At 41.1% G+C, this 24,833-nt stretch overlaps 1 protein-coding gene across 1 annotated transcript in view; it reads right to left on the reverse strand.

Moving 5' to 3' along the window:
- Positions 1-24,833, reverse strand: part of LOC141147157 (annexin A1-like) — a 51,508-nt gene that overhangs the window by 23,120 nt on the left and 3,555 nt on the right. The window contains exons 2-7 of the mRNA XM_073634308.1: positions 15,122-15,201; positions 12,664-12,751; positions 8,556-8,650; positions 4,951-5,064; positions 4,566-4,656; positions 2,511-2,590 (exon numbers count right to left, since the gene is read on the reverse strand). Coding sequence (XP_073490409.1) covers positions 2,511-2,590; positions 4,566-4,656; positions 4,951-5,064; positions 8,556-8,650; positions 12,664-12,751; positions 15,122-15,187 — 534 coding nt within the window. The 5' untranslated portion in view covers positions 15,188-15,201. The remainder of the gene's footprint in view (positions 1-2,510; positions 2,591-4,565; positions 4,657-4,950; positions 5,065-8,555; positions 8,651-12,663; positions 12,752-15,121; positions 15,202-24,833) is intronic.

Raw genomic sequence — 24,833 nt, forward strand, 5'->3', positions numbered from 1 at the left:
GGGCATGGAGTTCACCAGAGCTTCACAGGTTGCCACTGGAGTCTTCTTCCACTCCTTCTCTCCTGGTGGAGAGTAGAGACCTTGCGCTCCTCCACCTTACGTTTGAGGATTCCCCATAAATGCTCAATAGGGTTTAGGTCTGGAGACATGCTTGGCCAGTCCATCACCTTTACCAAGGCAGTCGTCATCTTGGAGGTGTGTTTGTGGTCGTTATGTAGGAAAATATCTCTGGTACAGTGCCTATTTTTTTATATGCTTTTTGGCCACTGAGTCCCACTCTATTGCAGTGAGTGGATATAAATATAAATATAATATCTGGGGGTACATATGTGTACCTTTCATTCATTTGGTTCCCACCCCTTTTTGTTTGTTATATGTTGGAATACTGCCCTGCGGCCCAGTCTCCAAAGGGAGGGGCTCTATTTCAGTATGTCACAGTACATGTTGGTATTCATGGTTCCCTCAATGAGCTGTAGCTCCCCAGTGCCACCAGCACTCCTGCAGCCCCAGACCATGACACTTCCACCACCATGCTTGACTGTAGGCAAGACGCACTTGTCTTTGTACTCCTCAGCTGGTTACCGCCACACACGCTTGACACCATCTGAACCAAATAAGTTTATCTTGGTCTCAGACCACAGGACATGGTTCTAGTAATCTATGTCCTTAGTCTGCTTGTCTTCAGCAAACTGTTTGCAAGCCCTCTTGTGCATCATCTTTAGAAGAGGCTTCCTTCTGGGATGACAGCCATGCAGACCAATTTGATCCAGTGTGTGGCGTATGGTCTGTGCACTGACAGGCTGACCACCCACCCTTTCAACCTCTGCAGAAATTCTTGCAACACTCATACGTCTATTTCCCAAAGTTTCAGGGTCTTGGCAATCTTCTTCTAACCTAGGCCATCTTTATGTAGAGCAACAATTCTTTTTTTTTCAGATCCTCAGAGAGTTCTTTGCCATGAGGTGCCATGTTGAACTTCAAGTGACCAGTATAAGAGAGCAAGAGCGATAACATCAAATTTAACACACCTGCTCCCTATTCACACCTGAGACCTTGTAACACTAAAGAGTCACATGACACTGGGGAGGGAAAATGGCTAATTGGGCCCAATTTGGACATTTTCACTTAGGGGTGTACTCACTTTTGTTGCCAGCGGTTTAGAAAATAATGGCTGTGTGTTGAGTTATTTTGAGGGGACAGCAAATTTACACTTTAATACAAGCTGTACACTCACTACTTTACATTGTAGCAAAGTGTGAATTCTTCAGTGTGGTCACATGAAAAGATATAATAAAATATTTACAAAAATGTGAGGGGTGTACTCACTTTTTGTGACATACTGTATGCTGACTAGGCTGGCTCTGAGGAAGAGGGGATCCCCCTGGAAACTCATCAGCCATCTGGAAGGTCCTCCGGCTTACTAGGAACCGTGTCGGTGACCTGGTTGCTTTGTGGTCATTATGGACCACTATATGCTTTTATCATTGATTTGTTTAGGAGTATATTTCTTATTAATTTACGATTAAAGATACCACTTGGGTATTGCGCAAGGCTGGTGCGCCCACTTTTTTTTTGTTTTACAGTGTCTCCATTGGGTTTCCCCCCCATCCCATAGAGGAAAGCAAAGCCTGTACTTCCATGAGAACAAGATTTTGTGATTCACCCACCATTACATCACCCTCGAGTGCAGGATATTGTTGTTGGGTCTTTTCTGCAAATATGTCGACTGACCTATGTAAGAATGATGTATACTCATCTGTTTTCGGGGGATCCAGTCAGTGATCCCCTGTGGCAGCCAGTGGCAACTGTAGGAAAGAGGAGGGAATGCTCAGCAACAGCTGGTAATGTCTGACAACACTAACATCACTTATGGGCTTACTAAGACCCATCCATTGTCGGCGCTCCTTCCTCTCCCCTTCAGCCACCGCTAGCTGAAACAGGGGAGCCAAATCACGTGACTGGAACAGAGCGAGCTGAAAATAGGCAATACTGTATATACATCTTTCTTACACAGGTTAGTTAGCAAAGGTGTTGGAGCACTTAAGATTAGTTGGGTATAGCCTGAAATTCCACTTTAACTTACCAAGACCGCTTCATTTCAACAGGCAATAGGATTGAGAGGCTGCCAACTGGTATATGTCATTTTATAGCTTATAAAGTGAATTTTACAAAGAATAATGGTGAGATGAATGTTCACAGCAACAACTTTTTTTATGTATAAAAAGAATAGAAGAAAAGCCCTTTATTTTAGTGCATTTAGGTCAGAAGTCCACTTGACCATGCAAGTCCAAATCAGTTAAATTTTATGGAAAGCAATACAAGATGCGTAGGCTTTTTCTGAGTGCCATTACCTATGAGGAGGAAATAGGGAGACAATTAAAGTAGATGGTGCCAATTGTACACTGCATTATTTTTTGTTATAGCTACAAGTCTACTTAACCTAATGGTAAATCCAGCCCTGCATGAATACATTTAATAGCAAAAGTTTATACTGATATGGAGGAACATACCTCTAAAAGTGCAAGCAGACCTTTTTGGAAATGACCAGATGTATCTGAAGTGATATCCTTTGCCAATTCAGTCTTAAACTCTGCAGAATAAAATGGGAACTTTTCAACATACTATTTCTTACTATATGCTTGAGTAACTTAGAATTCATGTACATGTATTATTCATGTATATAACTCATATCATACACAACCACGTGCTTGTATGATGTCACATACAAGCACGTGGGCTGGATGCGAGAGGTGGATCAGCAGGATGAGTGCCAGGACAGGTAGATGTGTCTCATCTCTGCTTCCTTTCACCACTCTGCATATCACACATATCATAGATGAGAAGAGGGTACAGTGGTGGAGCAGATGAGCAGAAGGGTACAGTGGTGGGGAAAATGAGCAGAAGGGGTTCAAAGGTGGGACAAAAGAGAAGGAGGTACATTGATGGGGCAGATGTGCAGGAGGTACATTGATGGGGCAGATGAGAAAGCGGGTTACAGAGGTGGGGCAGAGGAGAAAGGAGGTACATTGGTGGTACAGATGAGCAGGGGAAACAGAGGTGGGACAGATGTGCAGGAGGTACAGTGATGAAGCAGATGAGCAGGGGGGTTCAGTGTTGGGCCAAATGAGAAGGGGTTTACAGTGGTGGGACAGATGAGCAGGGGGTTCAGTGTTGGGGCAGATAAGAAGGGGGTTCAGTGGTGGGACAGAAAAGCGGGGGGGGGTAGAGCAGTGGGGCAGAAGAGCAGGGGGTAAAGAGGTGAGACAGATGTGCAGGAGGTACATTGGTGGGGCAGATGAGAAAGCGGGTTACAGTGGTGGGGCAGATGAGCAGATGGGTTCAGTGTTAGGACAGATGAGAAGGTAATTAAGTAATGAGACAAAAAGAGCATGGGGATACGGGGGTAGAGCAGATGTGCAGGGAGGTACAGTGGTGGGGCAGATGAGAAAAAGGGTACATTGATGGGGCAGATGAGCAGCAGGGTTACAGTGGTGGTACAGATGAGCAGGGGGAACAGAGGTGGGACAGATGTGCAGGAGGTACAGTGGTGGGGCAGATGAGAAAGGGGGTTACAGTGGTGGGACAGATGAGCAGGGGGTACAAACGTGAGACAGAAGAGCATGGGAGTATGGCGGTCGAGCAGATGTGCAGGGAGGTAGAGTGGTGGGGCAGATGAGAAAGGGGGAACATTGGAGGGGCAGATGAGCAGGATGTTGCAGCGGTGGGGCAGATGAGTGGGGGGGTACAGTGGTGGGGCAGATGAGCAGGGGGTACAGTGGTGAGAGAGATTTGCAGGGGGTACAGTGGTGGGAGAGATTTGCAGGGGGGAAAGTGATCTGAGGTGTAAAGGTGCATGAATTGTGGCTGATCTTAGGCGTGAGAGTTTACAGCATTTACTTTATAAAAAACCCTTTTCGTGATTGAGAGTGTGAAGTTGACATTTTTTTGTTATAAAATCGGCACTCTCAATTTCTTTGAAAATATTTTTCGGCACACTGCTCAAAAGGTTGCCTACCCCTGATGTAGGCTAAAGAAAGTGTGCACCACAAAGTGTGCTACAGTAATTGGTGATCCTTGTTAAAGGTTGGTATAAGTTGTCTTCAAGAACATGGATTCTAACAGATACATTTTGAAGGAAGTACTTTATGAGCTATACATTACTGCTCTGTACAAATGATATGGATTGAACTAAATAGAATACTAAAACCCATATAATGCCATCACCTCTAATATTTTTCCAGTTCAGCCTTCACAACACATTTCAGTTTTACATTCTAGCAGTATAGTTGTATTGCAGCACTGAGTGAATCGGTCTGTGCCTGCCTATATGTTCTGTGCCCAACATTTTCACTGATCGCCAAATAAATCATATTTGTGCAATAGTCATTCTTTACGTTATTGGTGCACGACGTGCACAGATCCACTAGAGATAGAATCAACAAATCTGACCATGGCTAAAAATATAATGCAAAGCAGACAGTAATATGAATATCACATTAACAAAAGCTTTCAGCAAACACAAAAATAGAGCTGAAATTTTGCTAGACTTTACCTTGCATACTTACTTTCTTTGTAGGCTACCTTTATGGCTTGGATCTCCCTGTTTGTTCTTGATGCTAGAATTTCAATCAGTGTATCCTCATCAGTTCCGAGTCCCTTTAAAAAAAAAAATAAATAAAAATTATGCTATAAATAACACTTAAATTAGTAATGTCGGTAACAAAAATGCAAGGTTTTATTTTAAGTAGCGATTGTGCTATGAAAAAAAATTAAAAAATATTTAAAGCATAATTTTATTTGTAAACTAACATTGCACAGTATGACTGCGAACATTTATCTACTGATTCTCCGGAATGTGTACAGCTAAATTAGATACGAGATATCATTATTTATTTACTCTAGCCAAGTCAGATATGATAAGTCATATGATTTGTGCAGTGTTTACATTACCTTGGTGGCAAATTTCAGCTCCTCTGCATCATATTCTGCTGGAGTTTTCAGCAAGGCCAAAACAACCTCCTCATAATGGCCAGAAAGAGCTTTCTTTAGAGCTTCTTCCAGAGGCTAGAAATACATTGGGCATAGTCAAAACCTGTTCATCAAGTTACAGTAAATACTACACTATACTGTATGTAAGGGATCACAGAAAAAAAAAAAACGCTACAGTCTAAAAATTCAGTGAATTTTCGAGTCAAAGGATCAGGGTTTATGGCAACAGGGATTCAACAACGCATCTGTAAGACAATACTGAATTAAAGTAGGTCTGCAAAAATGCCAAGTAACAGTGTGTTTACCAAAAGCAAACAGACAATGTGTCAATTGTGACAGCAAATCCAGCATACTTCATTACAGGGCGGCAACCAAAGCACGTACAGCTTAAAATGCCTTATTCCTAGAGGCTGGATTGTAATGTGTTGGAAATCAATTAAAAGGAGAAGTACAGTCAAAGCTCATGCTACATTAGTTTCAATGCTAAGAGCCCAAAGCAAGATTCTAGAACTTTTTTTGCCAAAATCAAATGCAACTTCTTTTTTTTTGTAAGCACCCCCCCCCCCCCCATCTCCTATTACCTTTTTTTATTCCCAATACTTATTGCCACCCTAACACTTAACCTTTAGGGGCAAAGAAGGGCAAGTTCACCTTTTCGGGCAGAATTTCACTTTTCATAATAGAAGTGTTTTGTAACAATGAGCTTATCTCTCACTTACCTCATCTACTGTATAGAAGCTTTACATTTTCATCTACTGTATCCATTTGTATTTTTAAAAATGTTTTTAGATTCCATCACTTCCTGTAGATCGTATCCCTGCATTCACTTCCTTTCTGCATCACAGGAGAGGGTGCGATAGGGCATCTTCACCTATCTGGACCACACCTCCCTCATTACTATACCACCTCCTGTGTTATTTCTGCCCACTTTCAGTACAATCAGATTGTACAATATCCTTTTAGATCAGCTATGTTGTGCAAGGGCCTGTCCGATTGGATATAAATTGAATAGATTGTTCAGGTGGGTCCAGCTATTCCATAGCTTTGGTAAATTTAAAGGAAATTGCATAGTGTATGACCCTCTTTATACAAGTACATAGAAGGGAGTGGATGTAAGCACTCAGTTGTCAGGCCCAGTCACACCTCTGCCTAGCAGGGACTCACATTTCCGCATGCCTTTTTTTGGGGGGTTTTTGAGAGTTTCTGCTCATCATGCATATGGCAGCTCATTCACTTGAATGGACTGCCCTATGCATGACAAATGCCCCCAGAGAAGCTCCAGAACTTTATTTTGGAGCGGAGTGTGGTGCATTTTTACAAATGCATGCCCGCTATCCAAGCTTAGGGTGCCAGTAACATTTAATGACAACGAAAGCATGATGCACATTTCCCGCAAGTTTTGAAACACACAGCCTTAGGCATTTTCTGTGTGGTTTGCCATGCATTCTGAAATGCATAGATGTGAATAGAGATTTTTTGTTGTTGTGTAAACACACCAATTTTACTTTTAGGCCCCATACACGCCTAGCATAGTGGGAGTACATGGTTTTTGACGTGTTTTTCCCTCAACACACGTAGCACAGCCTATTGATTTCAATGGGATACCCTACACAGGGCAAAGTAGCTCACGGGACATTTTGGGGTGTTGCGTTTGCACATTCAGTGTTTTTCAGTGTTTGTCGCTCATTTCTTCATGCGGCAAAATATAATTGCTTCTGTGTTTGGGGTGCTGTTTATTAATGTCACCGAAAGCTCAACTAGTTAATTTTAGGTGTATAAAAAGGTAGCCATACACTACAATCTGTACAATTTCCTAGATTTACCAAAACTATATAATAGGAGAACACACCTATCTATCCAAATCACTCTGTATCCAATCAGGCAAGCCCTTGCACTACATTTAAAGGATATTGTACAATCAGATTGTGTAGTGTGTGGTGAGCTTACATGACTTCCAGGACACACTTCTCCTGTTTTCAGTACTACAGCTCTATCTGCATATACTGCGATCACTCAGCTCCTGCATACTCTGCCAAATGAGTGATCTATGCAAGATAAAAAATAAAAAAAATTGATGGCTATATATTTATTGAGATATCCGATTGCATTGGAAAACCGTGCACCTGAGGTGGTAGGAGGGCGCGAGGTAGGTGGGAGCGATCTCCTGGAGAAGGGGGAGGGCAGGTGCAGGGTGTGCGTTAATGAGGTCAGCTGGTAAATTACTTCCTTCTACTGGTTCTACCATCCTGAATACCAAATTCAGGACAGCTGATGGAAGAGTTTTCAACAGGACACTGAGGCAAGGCCTAATCGAAGATAAAATAATATGCTATTCTTTGCTGCAAAAGAAGTACAATAATGATATATTGGTACATGGGGGAGCTGAAATTTAGAAAAAAAAAAAAAAAAGGAAGAAGGCGAGCCTTTAAAATGCATTCTTAAAATTGTTGTAAACCCCCGATTGTCACTTTTACCTATAGGCAAGCCTAGAATAAGGCTTACATATAGGTAGTGGAAATATCTCCTAAACGTGCACCGTTTAGCATGCGCTGTGAAGAAACGGACCTCCGTGCTGTGAAGAAACTGACCTCTGTGTTGTTTCTTCACAGACCTCCATGCCGTTTCAGTCATGTGCCTTGACTGACGGCTCCCGCATGCATGCGTCATGCGGTGACGTCATGCGGCTCCGGTCAGTCACAGAGCCGAAGCCCACAACCCCGGAAGGAAGAGGGGCGAAGATGGATGCGGCCACCAGCTGGGACAGCGAGGGCTTCATTTGCAGGTAAGTGCCACATAATGGGCTAGTATGTGATGCATACTAGCCCATTATGCTTTTACTTTGCAGGGGAAAAAAGAGGAAGTAAAACCCATTAGGGCTTACTTCCACTTTAAAACGCAAGTAGAATTCTTAAACTCTTTGCAGAAATGTACCACCTCCTTGTTTTTTGCATTCCAATAATCAGCTCTGGAACCAATATAGTCAGGGATCAAAAGGTTTAGGTGCTGCCTACGATTGGTGCTCACCGCTATAAACCACAGTGTTACTTGGCCAGCATTTCTTGGCTCATTCATAAAAAATTAGGGAATTATTTGGAGGTTGTATGTTACCGCAGCAGACAGAACTTTATGATTGTAAGAGGCTGGATACCCAATATTGCCTTTTTTTTACTGGCCACCTTTAGGTTATACTACACATTTATCAGTGGAGCCCTAAAGGTTTTTGAGTAATTTTCTTTTATCTGGTTGTGGGTTTGTGTTCACTGTCCTAACTCAGAGAGAACAGGGTATGGCTGGCCATACATTATACAATGCCCTTGTTCAAATTCCTTTAGGATTTACCTTAAACTATGTAGTGCAAGGGCTTGCCTGATTACTTATTGAAAGTGTTTAGGATTGACCTCTTATTATATGATTTTGGTAAATCTAAAAGGAAAATTGTATAATGTATGGCCAGCCTAAGTTATCTTCAGGATTATGATTGTGTGCTGTGTTCAAGTAAAGAGAAAATGGGAAGCAAAGCCTTCACATATGTAGATTGTTGTTCAGTTACCATATTGGTACAATACCTTTCCTGTTGTACTTTGGTAAGCAGCCTTAATGGCTTGGCGCTGTGCATTAGTTCTTTTGGTCAAAATATTGGTGATAGTTGCCTCATCAACACCTTAAATAGCAAAAAAAAAAATCATGCATTTAGTTGGATTTGGAAGCATTTAGCACATTTGTACAGAGCTATAGCATTTTTTAGCTGTCCCTCAAGTTCCAGATTAAATATTTTTCATCCTTAGAGAGAAAAATTGGCAAAAATACTGCAATATGGCCACTACCTGGAACAAAAATGATCACAAGAAATAGACTTATTTACTACTGTATGCTCCTCAGCTCCATCTATTGGCCTTAATGCAGTATTTTTCTGATTTACTTTCTGTATGAATAAAAACAATTTGACCTGGAGAGGAAATAGTCTAATTACATACACGTTTGCCTCATTCATACAGAACAAATGCACATGCAGTTTCACAAGATGAATAGCTCAGCAGGTTGTTTATAAAAACTTCCCATAGTGTTTTATATGAGCTGGTCTGCAAAAAGGCTGATCACTAATTTGGCATTGCTGTTTGGACAAAGATACTTCTCAGTGTGCGAGACTGCCAGCAGTTAGACTGATAGTTCAGGTGATAAGTTCTAGAGCTAGGGTAGCAATTAAGAAGTTAGAGCAGTATTAAACCCAAAAGCAAACATTAGAATTGCAGCTTACCAATTCTTAAGCCTCATACACTCGATCAGATTGTTGGCAAACAAAACCGTGGACTTTTGTCCGAAGTGCGTTGGCCAGGAACTTGTCTTGCATACAAATGGTAAGGAATTGTTGGCCAACAAATACGAACGTAGTGACTTACTATGTTGTTTTTCAGCTCTTTAGCGCCACCCTTTGGAGGAGATAACGTGTTATTTATTATTATTTATTTATGATTGGCCTTAAAGTTATTGTTTTGACATTTTTTTGGTTGAATAATGATTTGATTTGGTATATTTTCTAGATTTTTGGATGCATAGAATTAACTTTTTGGTTAAGTTCTACTGGTAGATAGCATGTCTAATTTTATTTGGTTTCTTCTTTTAATGCACAATAAAAAAATTGTGTAGAATAATACTTGGCTATGTGTTTTACTTCAAATGACAGTTTGGGAGTAGGCAGTTACATTTAAAAAAAAAAAAATACAATGTAAAATTAACAAGGGACACCAACATAGTATCTTTGATCTTAAAAACTACGGGATAATGGTGTTGTGGTAACTTGCCCAAATAAAAAAAAAAAAAGAAGAAGCATAATATTATTCTTGATATCACTAGAAAAAAAAAAGACTTTGAAAATTTGTTTGCAATAACTCCATCAGTATCACCAGCAAAGCAGCTTCATTATTATCCCATTAAAGTGGAGGGCCACCCTGAAAAAAATTTCACCAAAAATCCTAAAAAAAAAAATTTGAATTTTTTTTTTTTTTTTAAACTTACCTGAACTTACCTGAACCCTTGTTGCTAGGCTAATCTGCCTGTTCCTATTCCACAGCGTGTTCTGCTCCTAGCTGAGCAGCCCCATTGCCTTCTGGGAACTGTGTGTGTTCCCAGAAAACCACGGGGCCATTCACAGATCGCCGCGCCGCTCGCGCGTGCGCAGTAGGAAACTGGCAGTGAAGCCGCAAGGCTCCACTGCCTGTTTCCCTTACCTAGGATGGCGGTGCCGGGACCCGAGAGCTGAGGGACGGGTCGGCCTCGGGTGGCTGACATCGCGGGCACCCAGGACAGGCAAGTCTACTTATTTAAAGTCAGCAGCTACACTGTCATTACGAACTCTAGTTTACAAGACAGACCGCTTCTGGCTCGTCCTTGCTTCCAAGCATGCGTGTTTGTACTTTGGACTTTTGTACACACGCTCGGAAAATCCAACAGACATTTGTCCGCGGAAAATTTTAAAACCCTGCAATCCAGCATTTGTTGGCGGAAAATCCGACAACAATTGTCGGATTTTCCGCCAACAGCCTGTCATCACACATTTCCCATCGGAAAATTCAATCGTGTGTACGATGCTGTAGATTTAATGGCTGTATTATTTTTCTTTAGGCTTTCCTTTTATTTTCACCTGGTGATCCAGCCAATAGATCTGTTATTTTTCAAACAAAGTATTTACCACTGCCAGGGGTGCTTACCATGATAAACTTTTACCCCAAAAGGAAAAAAATGAACTGCTTGAAGTACGAGCTGGAATTTGGTTTCGATGTGCTAATGAATTTAAACCTGCTAGTGAATCCAACACTTCCCTCCCCAAAATTAACAACGCTGCTGCCCAAATGCATAGCTCAACTGTCCCTGATTTGCAGCAATGTCCCTCTGTCCCTCTTTCCTCCTCATTTGTCCCTCATTTTGCTCTGATCTATATAGATGTATATAAAATGCACTTTTTATATATCAAAAAGTGTTTTCCAGCACTAAACCTTTCATCTGATTTCCAAATGGCTGCATTTGTAAATTCCAACAGCCAATATAAAGGAATAGTAGTGGTAAAAAAGCACTTGTGGGTTTAACCAATCTTGTTATTTTGTACAATTCTCCTTTAAGTGGGCGTGGCAAGGGGTGTGTCCTATGCCTGCATACTTTTGCTGAGAGTTGTCCCTCATTCCCATCTCAAAAAGTTGAGAGGTATGTAAAATGTGCCCCCGTGCATGTTAATCCACAATGGAGGAACTCTAATATAAGATAGGAGTTACTGGCCAGAACACCAGGGGAAAAAAAAAGCCTTAAAAAAAAAAAAAAAAAAAAAGAAAAGTAATGCAGCCACCACATTGAATGATTGTGAAGCTACATTTTTGGTTTTGGTTTGGGTTGAATACCGCTTTAATATTAATTTTAGAGGTTCCTCTACATGTTTGTTTGGGGCTCAGGAGTAAATTTAAATAGAAGGTTAAAATTTGAGGTGGAATATGGTTAATGCGTTTCTAAATTGAAGAACATAAATGTAATGGCTGTAATTTCCTTTATTTTCACCTGGTAAACTTGAGAACACCACTTCTTGTCTTTGATTTTTGTGTCTCCTGTACTCTCTACTGTATGTATGGAAGGAGTCATGGTTGTTATACAGGCTGGACCTCAAACATGTCTGCCTCTGTTTATTTCAATTACATACAGGTTAATAGGACTGGTGGTTTACAAAAGAAAGAAAAGATTGGTTGTGCTTTCTGTTCAGCTCCCAGGAAGCAACAAGGACCCCGCATTTCTGGCAAGATCAGTGGTATTAGCTGAAAAAGTTGTGAGCCACCATGTCTAAGGACTAGTAAACTGCAATTTATATTACATTTTTGTTTATGGGTATGGATTGTTTAAGTGATATGCCCTGTACACACGGTTGGATTTTCCGACGGAAAAAGTGCGATCGGATTGTGTTGTCGGAAATTCCGATCGTGTGTGGGCTCCACCAGACTTTTTCGGTCGGAATTTCCGACACACAATGTTTGAGAGCAGGCTATAAAACTTTCCGACAACAAAATCCGATCAGTTAAATTCCGATCGTGTGTACACAAATCCGACGCACAAAGTGCCACGCATGCTCAGAATAAATTAAGAGACAAAACCGCGTTCATAACGATCGGATTTTCTGACAACTTTGTGCGTCCGTGTGTATGCAAGACAAGTTTGAGCCAACATCCGTCGGAAAAAATACATGGATTCTGTTGTCGGAATGTCCAATCAATGTCCGACCGTGTGTACAGGGCATTAGAATTTTCTCATAAAGGTTAACTACTGGCAATTCCCCATTCCCACCGGGATGGATTTGAAAGCGCACTACTTCGGCACAATTTCAAAGCCGCACATCAGTGCGATTTGCACTGCCGATTTCATTTAACAAAAGTCTATGCAAGTCGCAATGAAATGGGCAACTAGTGCAGGAACCCGTTTCACAATATGAACTGTCAAATCACATGACAGATCGTAACAGTGGGAACGGTGGCTAAGGGTTAAATTGTAAGAGCTAGAAAATAGAAAGGTCGTAGTTAGTGGTAAAATACTAACGCATATACAGTTTTTTTTTTTTTTTTTTTCTTTAAGACTGTTGAATGCTATAATTACTTTGGCGCTAGACATAGTAAATTTACAAATTTCAATAATCAACACCATAAATACCTTTGGTTTTAATGGCCTTGTCTAAGGCAGTGACATCTGCAGATGCATCATAGGATGGAGCTGTTTGAAGACCGCCAGAAACTTGTTGCTAAAAAAGGTGAAAAAAATATTAGTACATAAGAAATAAAGAACAGCTGAAAATATGTTGATATGACTAGGCACACTGCAACTTGCATTTAACAACTCATTTATAAAAATGCTGTGATGGGTCAACAGTGCCCCACGGAGTTCTACCTAAAGTCTAAAGTCAGGAGAGCTTTATCATTGGAGGGGAGCTGGTCATGACTTTAACAGGTCACATTACTGTAAGGTGACCAAAATTCTTAAAACTTAAATCCATAGACTTTTTTTTATTGGCAAATGGTAAACTATTTTATAAGCATATTTTCCTCAAATTATATATGCAGCGTATGTGGTATGTTTATGGAATTATTGTATAATATACATGTTATTTCTCACATTTCATCCATGATATATATATATATATATATATATATATATATATATATATATATGATACTTCTTAGAATTTTTTGAGATATGACTACCAAATGTTAAGACGATAAGAGAGAGAAAAAAGTGCAGAGTTCAGGAGCGCGCTACATAAAGAATGGAGGGCTCAGGAGTGCCCATCAATGCAAAATGAAAATTGGGCGCCACCAAATTTGTCTGACCACCCTATCCGGTCCACTAAAAACAAACAGAAGGGGATCTGTTCCCCTCCATCTAGAAGGATCGTATCAGATCGCAGTCGGGTGTAAACCAACCGCAGAGTTAGTTTACATCCGATCACCCATAGAGCAGAGTGGGCTCTGCGGAGGGCATGCGTGGTGCACCGTACAGCAACGGACAGGCAGGTAAGCAAGTTAATGCAGGAGGAGTGTGACCTCACAGCACACTAGCGCTAAACCACTCCACAGGAAAGCATTCTTAGTAACACTGCAACTACTGTTGCTTAGCCATTTAGTAACAGTAGTTGCAGTGTCACCAAGAATGCTTTTCTATGGGGTGGACAGGAGGAGCAGAGTGGTTTAACGCTAGTGCCCTGTGAGGAGCTGGTACCACTGAGTAATAAGACAACTGTGTGTGACATTAGACTTGATCTGCATTGGCAACCTTAGAGCTGTGGTACCTGGTGCGAGCCGCAACCCGCACACTCCCTAGGTACACCACTGCCCCTCATTCTCCCCCCAGTACTGAGCTTCCCTTACACAGAGCTCCCACCCTCCTTCCACCCTCCTTCCAGGAATTGTGTACAGATCCTTGCAACATGGGACCATGCATGATCATGCTGCAACATGAGGTGATGGTCATGGATGAATGGCACAACAACGGGCCTCAGGATCTTAGCGCTCCACATGCATCAATAAGACTTGGCCCAACATGACCCTGTCACCATTTCACTGGTTTTCCTCCTTTGGACCACTTTTGGTAGGTCCTGACCACTGCAGACAGGGAACATCCCACAAGAGCTGCAGATAGGAGTTGCCCTGACCCAGGTGTCTAGCAATTACAGTTTGGCCCTTGTCAAAGTCCCCCAAATACATGCACCCCCCCCCCCCCCCCCCCATTTTTCTGCTTTCAACACATCAACTTCAGGGACAACATGTTGATTTGCTGCTTAATATATCCCACCTAATCTCAGATGCCTTTGTAACAAGATAACCAATGTTATTCATGTGTTACCTATTATTCATATAGGTTAGATAGAAAGATAGATGAATAGGTAGATCGTCAAGACTACCTGCCACCCCCTATGCCCTTGTTGGGAGCAATGTCCAGTTCTATGTGACAGAAGGAGAAGGTACCAGCATCCACCTGACCCACATGTATTGTAAATTGGTCCCTTAGATGTTGAAGGTTTTTTTGCAGTTGCACTATCTGTACAAATGATAGGTCTTCCTCTGTGCAGGATTTACTTGTGCCTATTCAATTAAACTATACCTGGAAATTATTGTACAATTTTCTTTTTGTGATCCCCCATATATAGTATTTTGTTTGTAATGTTACAAGGACCTTTCCACCAATTTCCTATGATTCCTTGAGAATACTGCACAGTTTCCACTGTGGAAGGCACTACACCTCCAAGCAAATTTGGGTGGCCAATTGTCTTTCGGGGTCAGGAGTTTGAACATTCTTTATATGGGTTGTTTTGCCTTCCCCTGGATGAATTAGGGGTAAGGTGCTCCGACTATGCAATTTTTGAATGGTTCAGCTCGACGTGCGTTTCCTTTTCCAATCTAGGTCACTAAAGGTCCAGAAGTGGGTTTTTTGTTTTTTTTTAAAGTGACACTGTATTTTTTCTTTTCACTGAAGTGAAAGTTATGTGCCAGGAATAATGTACTTTTTCTAATGTGTTAATTCAAAAATTGGCGACAACTACTACCACCACCGATATTATATTATTATAATGGTAATATATATGAATGAATCTTTGCTCATTTCTGAATATACATACAGTGGCTTGGTCCGAACAGCTATCCAAGAATAAGGCTTGACTCAGGAACTCGGAAATGAATGACATTGTAACTTGGAGGTCTGTAGAAACAAAATATACTTCATGTTTATAAGTACAATATGACAGATTCTTCTTAAAATTATGTTTAAAGTAAAACTTGAAGTAAATAGCAGGATGCACATTTGAAATACATATCTTAGAATTGTTTTAGGTGCCAAAGAATTTGGCACAACACGGGATACACAGTATAAAGCAAAATATGCAGTACTACTTCTATTAAATAAACCATATGTGATGAAAATAAAATTAGTGTCAAGAAATGTTCCACTCAGTGTATAACATATATAGAAAAATGATATGTTTACATCATACAATGAATCAAAAATTACAACACAAATCAAAGGCCCATCAAGTACCAGTGAAAGCATTCCCTCCTCCAGGCTCGGTAACAGACTCCTCCACTTTTCACATGTAACCATCTCTCCCAAAGATTGATGTATATGAAAGAATAACTAAAATACTACAATAGTTAAAACTATTTTATGAAAAAGAACAACTCACTTAACGGATGGGCAATGCATTAATTGCTGCTGTCAGTACCAATTATCAGTATTACCATGACAACGTTAACACTGTGGGCAGCTAAAGCTACCTACAAGACATATCAGAATTTTCAAAGATGGTGCTGGCTTCAGGAATAAAGGCCTTTGTCTGGCCTGCAGTGTTTTTATTGCAAACTCTACATAAAATGTGAAGAGTTTGGTTTTGGTAATGTTTTAGAATTGTATATGTTGGGTAATAATTGATATTGAAAATAGGTTTCTGGCTTTAGTTCCACTTTAAGGCTGCTTAGTTTGGATATTAAATCGGTTCAGTGATGGTGCAAGTTTAAAATATGGGGTATTGGGGGAAGCGCAAAGCACTTTGGACGGCATCCTTGGAGAAGAAGTTAAGAGTCAAAATATTGGGGAGTGTCCTATACTGTATTGTCACTTACTTTTTGAATGCAATAGATGTATTACTTTCTAGCTCCCTCTAATTAGGTAGGTGCTGGGAGGTAAGATTTTTGTTGAGTGCAGGTAAATTTAGGCAGGCCTAGCTTCCCTGTTGGTTTTGATCTGTGTGGGCTGGGAGTGGCTCAGAGTAGCAGCTGTGACTCACAGACAGCATCACTCATTGTCACCTCCCTTTTCCTTCTAGAGGATTCTAGAAGAGAGGTGGAGCTGTCTTGGGTGTTTCAGGGAGCCCTGACCAATCCCCAACTAGGATTGGCAGGGGGCAGGCCTCCTTAAAATGCCTGAAGTCAGCCCAGCTGAGGAGGAGTTACATAGTTGACGAGGTTGAAAAAAGACACATGTCCAACCTATGAGTGTGATTTTATGTCAGTATTACATTGTATATCCCTGTATGTTGTGGTCATTCAGGTGCTTATATAATAGTTTGAAATTATTGATGCTCCCCGCTGAAACCACTGTCTGTGGCAGAGAATTCCACATCCTAACCACTCTTACAGTAAAGAACCCTCTACGCAGTTTAAGGTTAAACCACGTCTTCTCGTTTTAGCGAATGGCCGCTTGTCTTATTGAATTCCCTTTCGTGGAAAAGTTTTATCCCTCTTGTGGGGTCACCAGTACGGCATTTGTACATTTAAATCATATCCCCTCTCAAGTTCAGTGCTCATAACCCTATCTGATAACCAAGGTCCTCCAGTCCCTTTATTAGCTTTGTTGCTCTTCTCTGGACTCTCTCCAATTCCAGTACATCCTTCCTGAGGGCTGGTACCCAGAACTGGACAGCATACTCTAGGTGCAGCCGGACCATTATTGTTTTATCTCTGGAGTTAATTCCCTTTTTAATGCATGCCAATATTCTTTTTGCTTTGCTTGCAGCAGCTTGGAATTGCATGCCATTGCTGAGCCTGTCATCTACTAGGACCCCCCAGGTCCTTTTCCTTTATAGATTCCCCCAGAGGTTCTCCCCCTAGTGAGTAGATTGTGTTCATATTTTTGCCAACCAAATGCATTATTTTACATTTTTCTACATTAAACCTCATTTGCCATGTAGTTGCCCACTCCATTAATTTGTTCAGATCTTCTTACAAGGTTTACACATCCTGCGGAGAAGTTCTTGCCTTGCTTAGCTCAGTATCATCCGCAAATACAGAGATTGAGCTGTTTATCCCATTCTCCAGGTCGTTTATGAACAAATTAAAAAGGGTTGGTCCCAGGACAGAACCCAGGGGGACCCCACTACCCACCCCTGACCATTCCTAATACTCCCCATTTATTACTACACTTTGAACTCGCCCCTGTAGCCAGTTTTCAATCCACGTACTCACCCTATGGTCAATGCTAACGGCCCTTAATTTGTACAGTATATGTTTATGGGGAACTGTATCAAATGCTTTTGCAAAATCTCTATACACATTACACCTACGGGCATTCCTTTATCTGGGCTGGCAGGGCCTGAAGAGGACTTACTGGGAGCAGTAGTCCACCTTAGGACAGCTAACACTAAGGACTTCCTATTCTATTTTTGCTACACTAAAAAAAGGGAGAGAGAGATAGAGAGAGAGAGAGAGAGAGAGAGAGAGACAGAGAGAGAGATGTGCTGGAGGAGACTAGAGTAGCTAACTATAAATAGTTGTCTCAACTGATTGATACACAATCAACCAATTGCTGTTCTATTTGGCATCCCATGTATTCCTATCCCTTTCCAAGTTCAAATAACTCAAAAAAAATACAAAACAATCACATGGACTGTCCATGGTCTCCAAAGTGACTGGGAAGTGAATGCCAGGCTAGGTAGAGTGACAGGTGAGCCACATCACTTAGCAGCCCCTGCGGGGTACTGATACACTCGTCATAATAGAATTATTGTTTTAAATATTGTGTGTACTGTTTTAAGCACTCGGTGCATTAGACATTAGGGTAAGGTTTTTATTGTTAGAGTGAAGTTTATTATTGGAAGGAGCTCTCGGATGGCAAGTCGGCAAGCCCAGATCAGGTTCCGGACCCACCAACCCAGATCAGTGATCTAAATGAAGCTGCTAGAGGAAACACAGATGCTGAGGGATCAGAGCCACATAAGCTGATGCTTCCTGTATAGCGCCGGCTCCTGTCACAGGGTGATACCAATTGCACTCCGCCTGAGACAGCAACAGGTGGAAATACCTGTAGCAAGAGAGATTCCTGAATGGAAGATTATTAAAAGGTCAGTTTAGATTATAAAATCAGTGTATATATGGGCTGCTCTTCTGCGGTGGTCACCTGCAGGTTACTTGTACAGAGCCATAAACTTCTGTAATCCAGGAGGTTTGGTGTACTTTCAGAAAGTGCACCACAGCTGCAGGATACACTGTAATAAAAAAAAAGTCTATGGCAAAGTGCAGCTATCCCACAGGAAAGCCACTGGTGCATGGTGCTGCACCCGCGGGAAGGGTAAACTGCAGCGCATCAGTGTGAAAGCAGCCTTAGACCCCTTTCAAACAATCAGTCTGATTGGTTCCGCCTGACTCGATCAAACCCTCTATTCACCTCTATGGAGTGACAGATGTAAATGGACGTGTCAGTTTACACCCTCCTACCTCCAATCAAAGCAGGGGAAAAAAAAAAAAAAACACACACAGAAGGGGGATCTGTCCCCTTCCATTTGGGCAGATTGGAGGGCTCAGAGTAGAGCGGGCTGTGTCTGTATCCTATCTGCATATGCAAAGTGGACACGGACCTGTCATCCATTCATTGTGGCCCATGACCAGTTACCAAGTCGCTTAAGTGGTCTTCTCTCTACAAAAAGGTTGGGTACCCTTGCTATAGAGGAATGTGGCTTTTATTTTTTTTATGTTTGAGGTTACTGCTCATTATACCATGAAGAATGATCTTCATTAAAAAGGTGGGTAGCTGAAATGGCTGCACTCTATGGAGATAACATAGCTCCCAACTATCCCTGATTTTCCAGCAATGTCCCTCTTTCCTCCTTATTTGTTCCTCATTTTGGTCTGATCTATATAGTTGTATATAAAATGCACTTTTTATGTATCAAAAAGTGTTTTCCAGCACTAAACCTTTCATCTTATTTCTAAACTGCTATATTTGTAAATTCCAAAAGCCAATATAAAGGATTAGTAGTGGTAAAAAAAAGCACTTGAGGTTTAACCAATCTTGTTTTTTGTATAATTCTCCTTTAAGGGGGCGTGGCCAGGGGTGTGTCCTATGCCTGCATACTTTTGCTGATAGGTGTCCCTCATTCCCATCTCAAAAAGTTGGGAGGTATGAGATAGTCTAGTTGGTCCAATTCTTTCTAATAAAGATATGCAAGAAGAAACTTTAGGCAGTGCTTTTCATTTCTAAATTCCTAATTTTAGGACCTTTATAAAACAATATGGAGTATCAGATATCTTTGTTTCCCGTATTGGTTTTAAGATCTCATACACTGTATACTGCAGCAGCACAGTCTATTGTCACCAATCTGTTGGGTTTCTCATTTGTTTGCCTTCATTGTAGACAGGATACCTCTGTCTTATAAATATTACTATGTGTACTCTAACAAAATAAACACGTATCACAGCATTGTTCCTCAGTCGTGTTTTATTAATAAAAACAATGCAAAATTACAAATCCTGTGGCTCAATAGAATGCAATATTTGCATGACATTGATGTTGCTTTGTAGTCATTTGTAAACTATTCTTTATAGTAATGCAAACTACCACTGTGCATTTTTCCAGCAGTGAAGTGTAAAACCAATATTGTTTACACCCAATTTAATAGGCCTCTAAACCAAGGATGTAGCTTCACTATAGCTGATCTCCCTTAGTACACAGAACATGGAAATGCAATTTTAGTAAATATAAACTGCTAAATATATTTTCTCAGCAGTATAGCGCAGCCGTGTGACTTCTATCAGTTCCTAGTAAAGTTTGTAGGAGACGTTTTCATTATCCCCTGTCCCTCTGTCTGGACAGTGCTGATTGGCCCTGTGCTGATCACATGCACCCTCTCAAATAAAATAAAAAACCCTCTAGCAATACACACCAAACTGAGCATGTGCAGCCCATCCCTTTGGCTCTGTAAATTTCAGGTTATTTTTTGGAGACAGTGGAAGAAGAGGAGTATCAGACAGCCTTTATACACAATGCAAAGGATTAACCCCTTAGGTTCCACAGTGAGTATAACAATCATGCTTTAGTGAATATACAGGCTGATTTTACTGTTGTGGGTTTAGTAACAGGAGAATGTTAACTCCTTGCACTATATGGCAGTATTCCCGAGTGTGGCTTGGGGTTAAATTTTCAGTACCATTAGTGGTAACCCCGAGCCACACTCGGGATTGCATTGCAGAATCCTGATCAAGGTAACTTACCTTGTCACCAGGATCCTGCGATGTCCCCCCGCTGTGTCCTACGCCAGATCCTCCGCCCGATGCTCTGTGTGCCGGGCTCCGTTCCCAGCGGCAATTTAAAAAGAAAATAACAGTAATGTAATCTGTAAGATTACAGTATACTGTATCAAATCATTTCACCTCCCTTTTACCCCTAGTGCTTTGTCCAGTGCCCTGCATGCAGTTTTATATTATATGATTCCTTTACGTCAAAAAGTAAATTAGAACACTTGCAGAATTTAGCAAAAGTGATTCGTGGGGAAGTTCATTTTATTATTTTTTATAATTATTTATGATTTCATGTTTCAAATGTTATCATACCTGGGATGTCTACTAGACTCTTGTTTGGACAGGTTTAAGTGTGTTTATTACTAAGAATTACAGGCCTATAATATAAAATGCCAAATTTCTATGCAAAACATTGTACCGCTTTGAGACGCAAAAATGGGACATAATCATACCGCCAGGGAAGCTACAATATGCTTCCCTAGGTGCCATTAACACTTCTTATAGAGATACCCTGCATCCTTTGTGAGATGACTATTCATTACAGCTAAATGCTAGTCCTGAAAGTTAGCTGTAAAAAACTTTTTATAGCTCTGCTAGAGAAGTGAAGTGACTCATTTCCTGTTATTTTAGAGCATATTTGCAGATGATTAAAAAAGATATGCACAGCATTAAAATGATCACTAGCTTAAAACAGATGTACCATCCGATATATTTTTTCATTTTGAGTGCTTGTATGCCAACATGAAAGTGTAAAGCACCATACACAGGATCAGAATATCATACAAAAATAAGTAAATAAATAAAAATAAAATGCCACTTTTGAAGCGAATGTACGATAATCTGATCAATAGTATAAAGCTGTCGTCCCAAATTTTTCGGAGGGACAAACATGAAAATTATCATACAAACAAAATCATGCGATTTAAGTTTAATCAGTACCGTTTCATCCGAAAATGCAATACAAATACACTACAACACATTACATAACTTCCAAATTTGTATTCTGTCGTACGAGAAAAAAAAAAAAAAATAAATAAAACAGAAAAAAAACCAACCCCATGGACAATTATCTGTCTGATAATCTCATTGTGTGTACTAGGCTTAACACTTCCCAGTATGCACTCTCAGACAGATGACAGCACTCCCTTGTCAGCTGTTTTTCATGCTTTAAAGTAATGTCAAATCAATTCATAGATTTAGAGATAGACACCTATAATAATAAATTCTCCTCTTTTTCTAAAGCTGGGTACACTGGCCAAAAAATCAGACAAGGATTGGTACGGCAGGAACTGGCCAACTTTCTGCTCATGTGAAACCAATTTCTTTCGAGTGAGGAGCTGTACACAACTGGCTTCTGTCAAACAAGCATGCTGGAAAACCAGTATCCGATCAGCCATTGGAAGTCCCCGTCAGAACACAATAGCTCAGCAGGAGATCGGCGCACTAACATTGGATGCGTTAGTGCAACGTTCTGTAAGGTTTTTTTCCATTCAGTCCCCTGGGTTGAACGAAACAAACTTCCAGTGTGTACCCAGCATAAGAGTTGAGTTTGGCCATACCCATTCCATTTGACCATACCCATCCACATTAAGGCTACTGGGGCTGCCAAACGTTATCGATAAAGCGCCACTTGCTTTAGCGGCGCTTTTCGGCTGCTAGCGGCCGAAGAAGGGGTTAAAAGTGCCCGTGTTGTGGCGCTGTATACTGTATATTCCTAATGTGAAAAGTCACACTGAAATAAACGGGAGGTACTTTACAGGCATTTGGAGGCCATATCCAGTGCTAAAACGCCTGAAAACTGCCTTAGTGTGAAGCCAGCCTATGATATACCCTTTTGGTCAGTGGGATGGCCTATCACAATAAAATGACCAATTAGGTAGGCTCAGGTAGTAAGAGTGGATAAGATATTTAATCAACTTTTAAAAGAAAAGGGTTAAACATTGCATGTGCTTTTAGCTGCCTGTGTCTGAATATAATGTTAATTCTGACATGCAATAATCCTATGGTTCCTAATTTGCATAAACAAGCAACAACATGCTAAAAATGAAAGTTCTGCAATACCCGTAAAACCACAGAGATACCAACAAGCCTGGACTTATTCACAAATCAATAGGATTTAGGTCTGTAGTTTAGGAGAAAGCAAATGAGCCATTTTACATTTTTCACGTACATCAGTGCAAAAAATATCACAACACCAAAGGCAAAATCAGAGCCACATTACCAAAAGGAAATTCAAGAGACATGCCATAGGAGCCAGAATTAGTACATTTTACCACAGCCAAAATTATGTAGATTTAACAATTCCCAATATAGGCATGATATCAAGGCAAATGATTTTTAAAAGACGTAGCTCTATGGTGGACTTCCAATTGGATACTGTTAGTCATAGCTCCCAACGGTCTCTGATTGCAAGGGACTGTCCCTGATTTGGAGCAATGTCCCTCTTCCCTCCTCATTTGTCCATCATTTTGGTCTGATCTATATAGTTGTATATAAAATGCACTATTTATCTTTCACAAAGTGTTTCACAGTGCTAAACATTTCATCCAGTTTCTAAATTGCTACATTTGTAAATGTCAAAAGCCAATATAAAGAAAAAATTAGTGGTTACAAAAAAAAAAAAAACACACACACACACACACAGAGCACTTGTGGATTTAAACCAGATTCATGAAATTTGAGCTGGGCACATACAGTGGGGCAAAAAAGTATTTAGTCAGCCACCAATTGTGCAAGTTCTCCCACTTAAAAAGATGAGAGCGGTCTGTAATTGTCATCATAGGTATACCTCAACTATGAGAGACAAAATGTGGAAACAAATCCAGACAATCACATTGTCTGATTTTTGGAAGAATTTATTTGCAAATTATGGTGGAAAATAAGTATTTGGTCACCTACAAAGAAAGCAAGATTTCTGGCTCTCACAGACCTGTATCTTCTTCTTTAAGAGGCTCTTCTGTCCTTCACTCATTACCTGTATTAATGGCACCTTTTTGAACTTGTTATCAGTATAAAAGACACCTGTCCACAACCTCAAACAGTCACACGCCAAACTCCACTATGGTGAAGACCAAAGAGCTGTCGAAGGACACCAGAAACAAAATTGTAGACCTGCACCAGGCTGGGAAGACTGAATCTGCAATAGGCAAGCAGCTTGGTATGAAGAAATCAACTGTGGGAGCAACAATTAGAAAATGGAAGACATACAAGACCACTGATAATCTCCCTCGATCTGGGGCTCCAGGCAAGATCTCACCCCGTGGGGTCAAAATGATCACAAGAACGATGAGCAAAAATCCCAGAACCACACAGGGGGGGGACCTAGTGAATGACCTGCAGAGAGCTGGGACCAATGTAACAAAGGCTACCATCAGTAACACACTACGCCGCCAGGTACTCAGATCCTGCAGTGCCAGATGTGTCCCCTGCTTAAGCCAGTACATGTCCGGCCCATCTGAGGTTTGCTAGAGAGCATTTGAATGATCCAGAAGAGGATTGGGAGAATGTCATATGGTCAGATGAAACCAAAGTAGAACTGTTTGGTAAAAACACAACTCGTCGTGTTTGGAGGAGAGAGAATTGAGTTGCAACCAAAGAACACCATACCTACTGTGAAGCATAGGGGTGGCAACATCATGCTTTGGGGCTGTTTCTCTGCAAAGGTCCGTGTACATGAAAGAATGAATGGGGCTATGTATCGTGAGATTTTGAGTGCAAACCTCCTCCCATCAGCAAGAGCATTGAAGATGAAACGTGGCTGGGTCTTTCAGCATGACAATGATCCCAAACACACTGCCCGGGCAACGAAGGAGTAGCTTTGTAAGAAGCATTTCAAGGTCCTGGAGTGGCCTAGCCATGCATCGCATACTAGCACATTATGTGACAGTATCTGCAAACGAAGCCTGCGCTGTCCCCGCTGGAGGCCGCATCCATGTTCGCCTGTCTTCCTTTTGGGGCCACAGACTCCAACTGGCCAGAGTCGCATGACTTCCCTCCCGTGCATGGAGCTGCCAGTCATGGCACTCGCTAGTGAAGAAATAGCATGGAGGGCCGTTTCGTCAATGCACATATGACATTGGCACAGTGCAAAGTAAATATTTCCTAAATGGCGCACGTTTTAGGAGATATATACTGTACCTATAGGTTCAACTTGAAATGGAGGTTTACAACCACTTTAAAAGCTTCCAAAACACAGAGATTGGTGTTTTCACTTGCTTTTGACTTTTTAAAAATGGTGCAGTTGGCATCCAGGTAAACTGGAAGTGAGGTCAGGTCATCCGTTCCAGGCTTTGTTCAGCTCTCTGACCAGCCAGCATGTCCAGTGGA

This window comes from Aquarana catesbeiana, linkage group LG01, assembly GCF_042186555.1.
Source record: "Aquarana catesbeiana isolate 2022-GZ linkage group LG01, ASM4218655v1, whole genome shotgun sequence".
Lineage (NCBI taxonomy): Eukaryota > Metazoa > Chordata > Amphibia > Anura > Ranidae > Aquarana > Aquarana catesbeiana.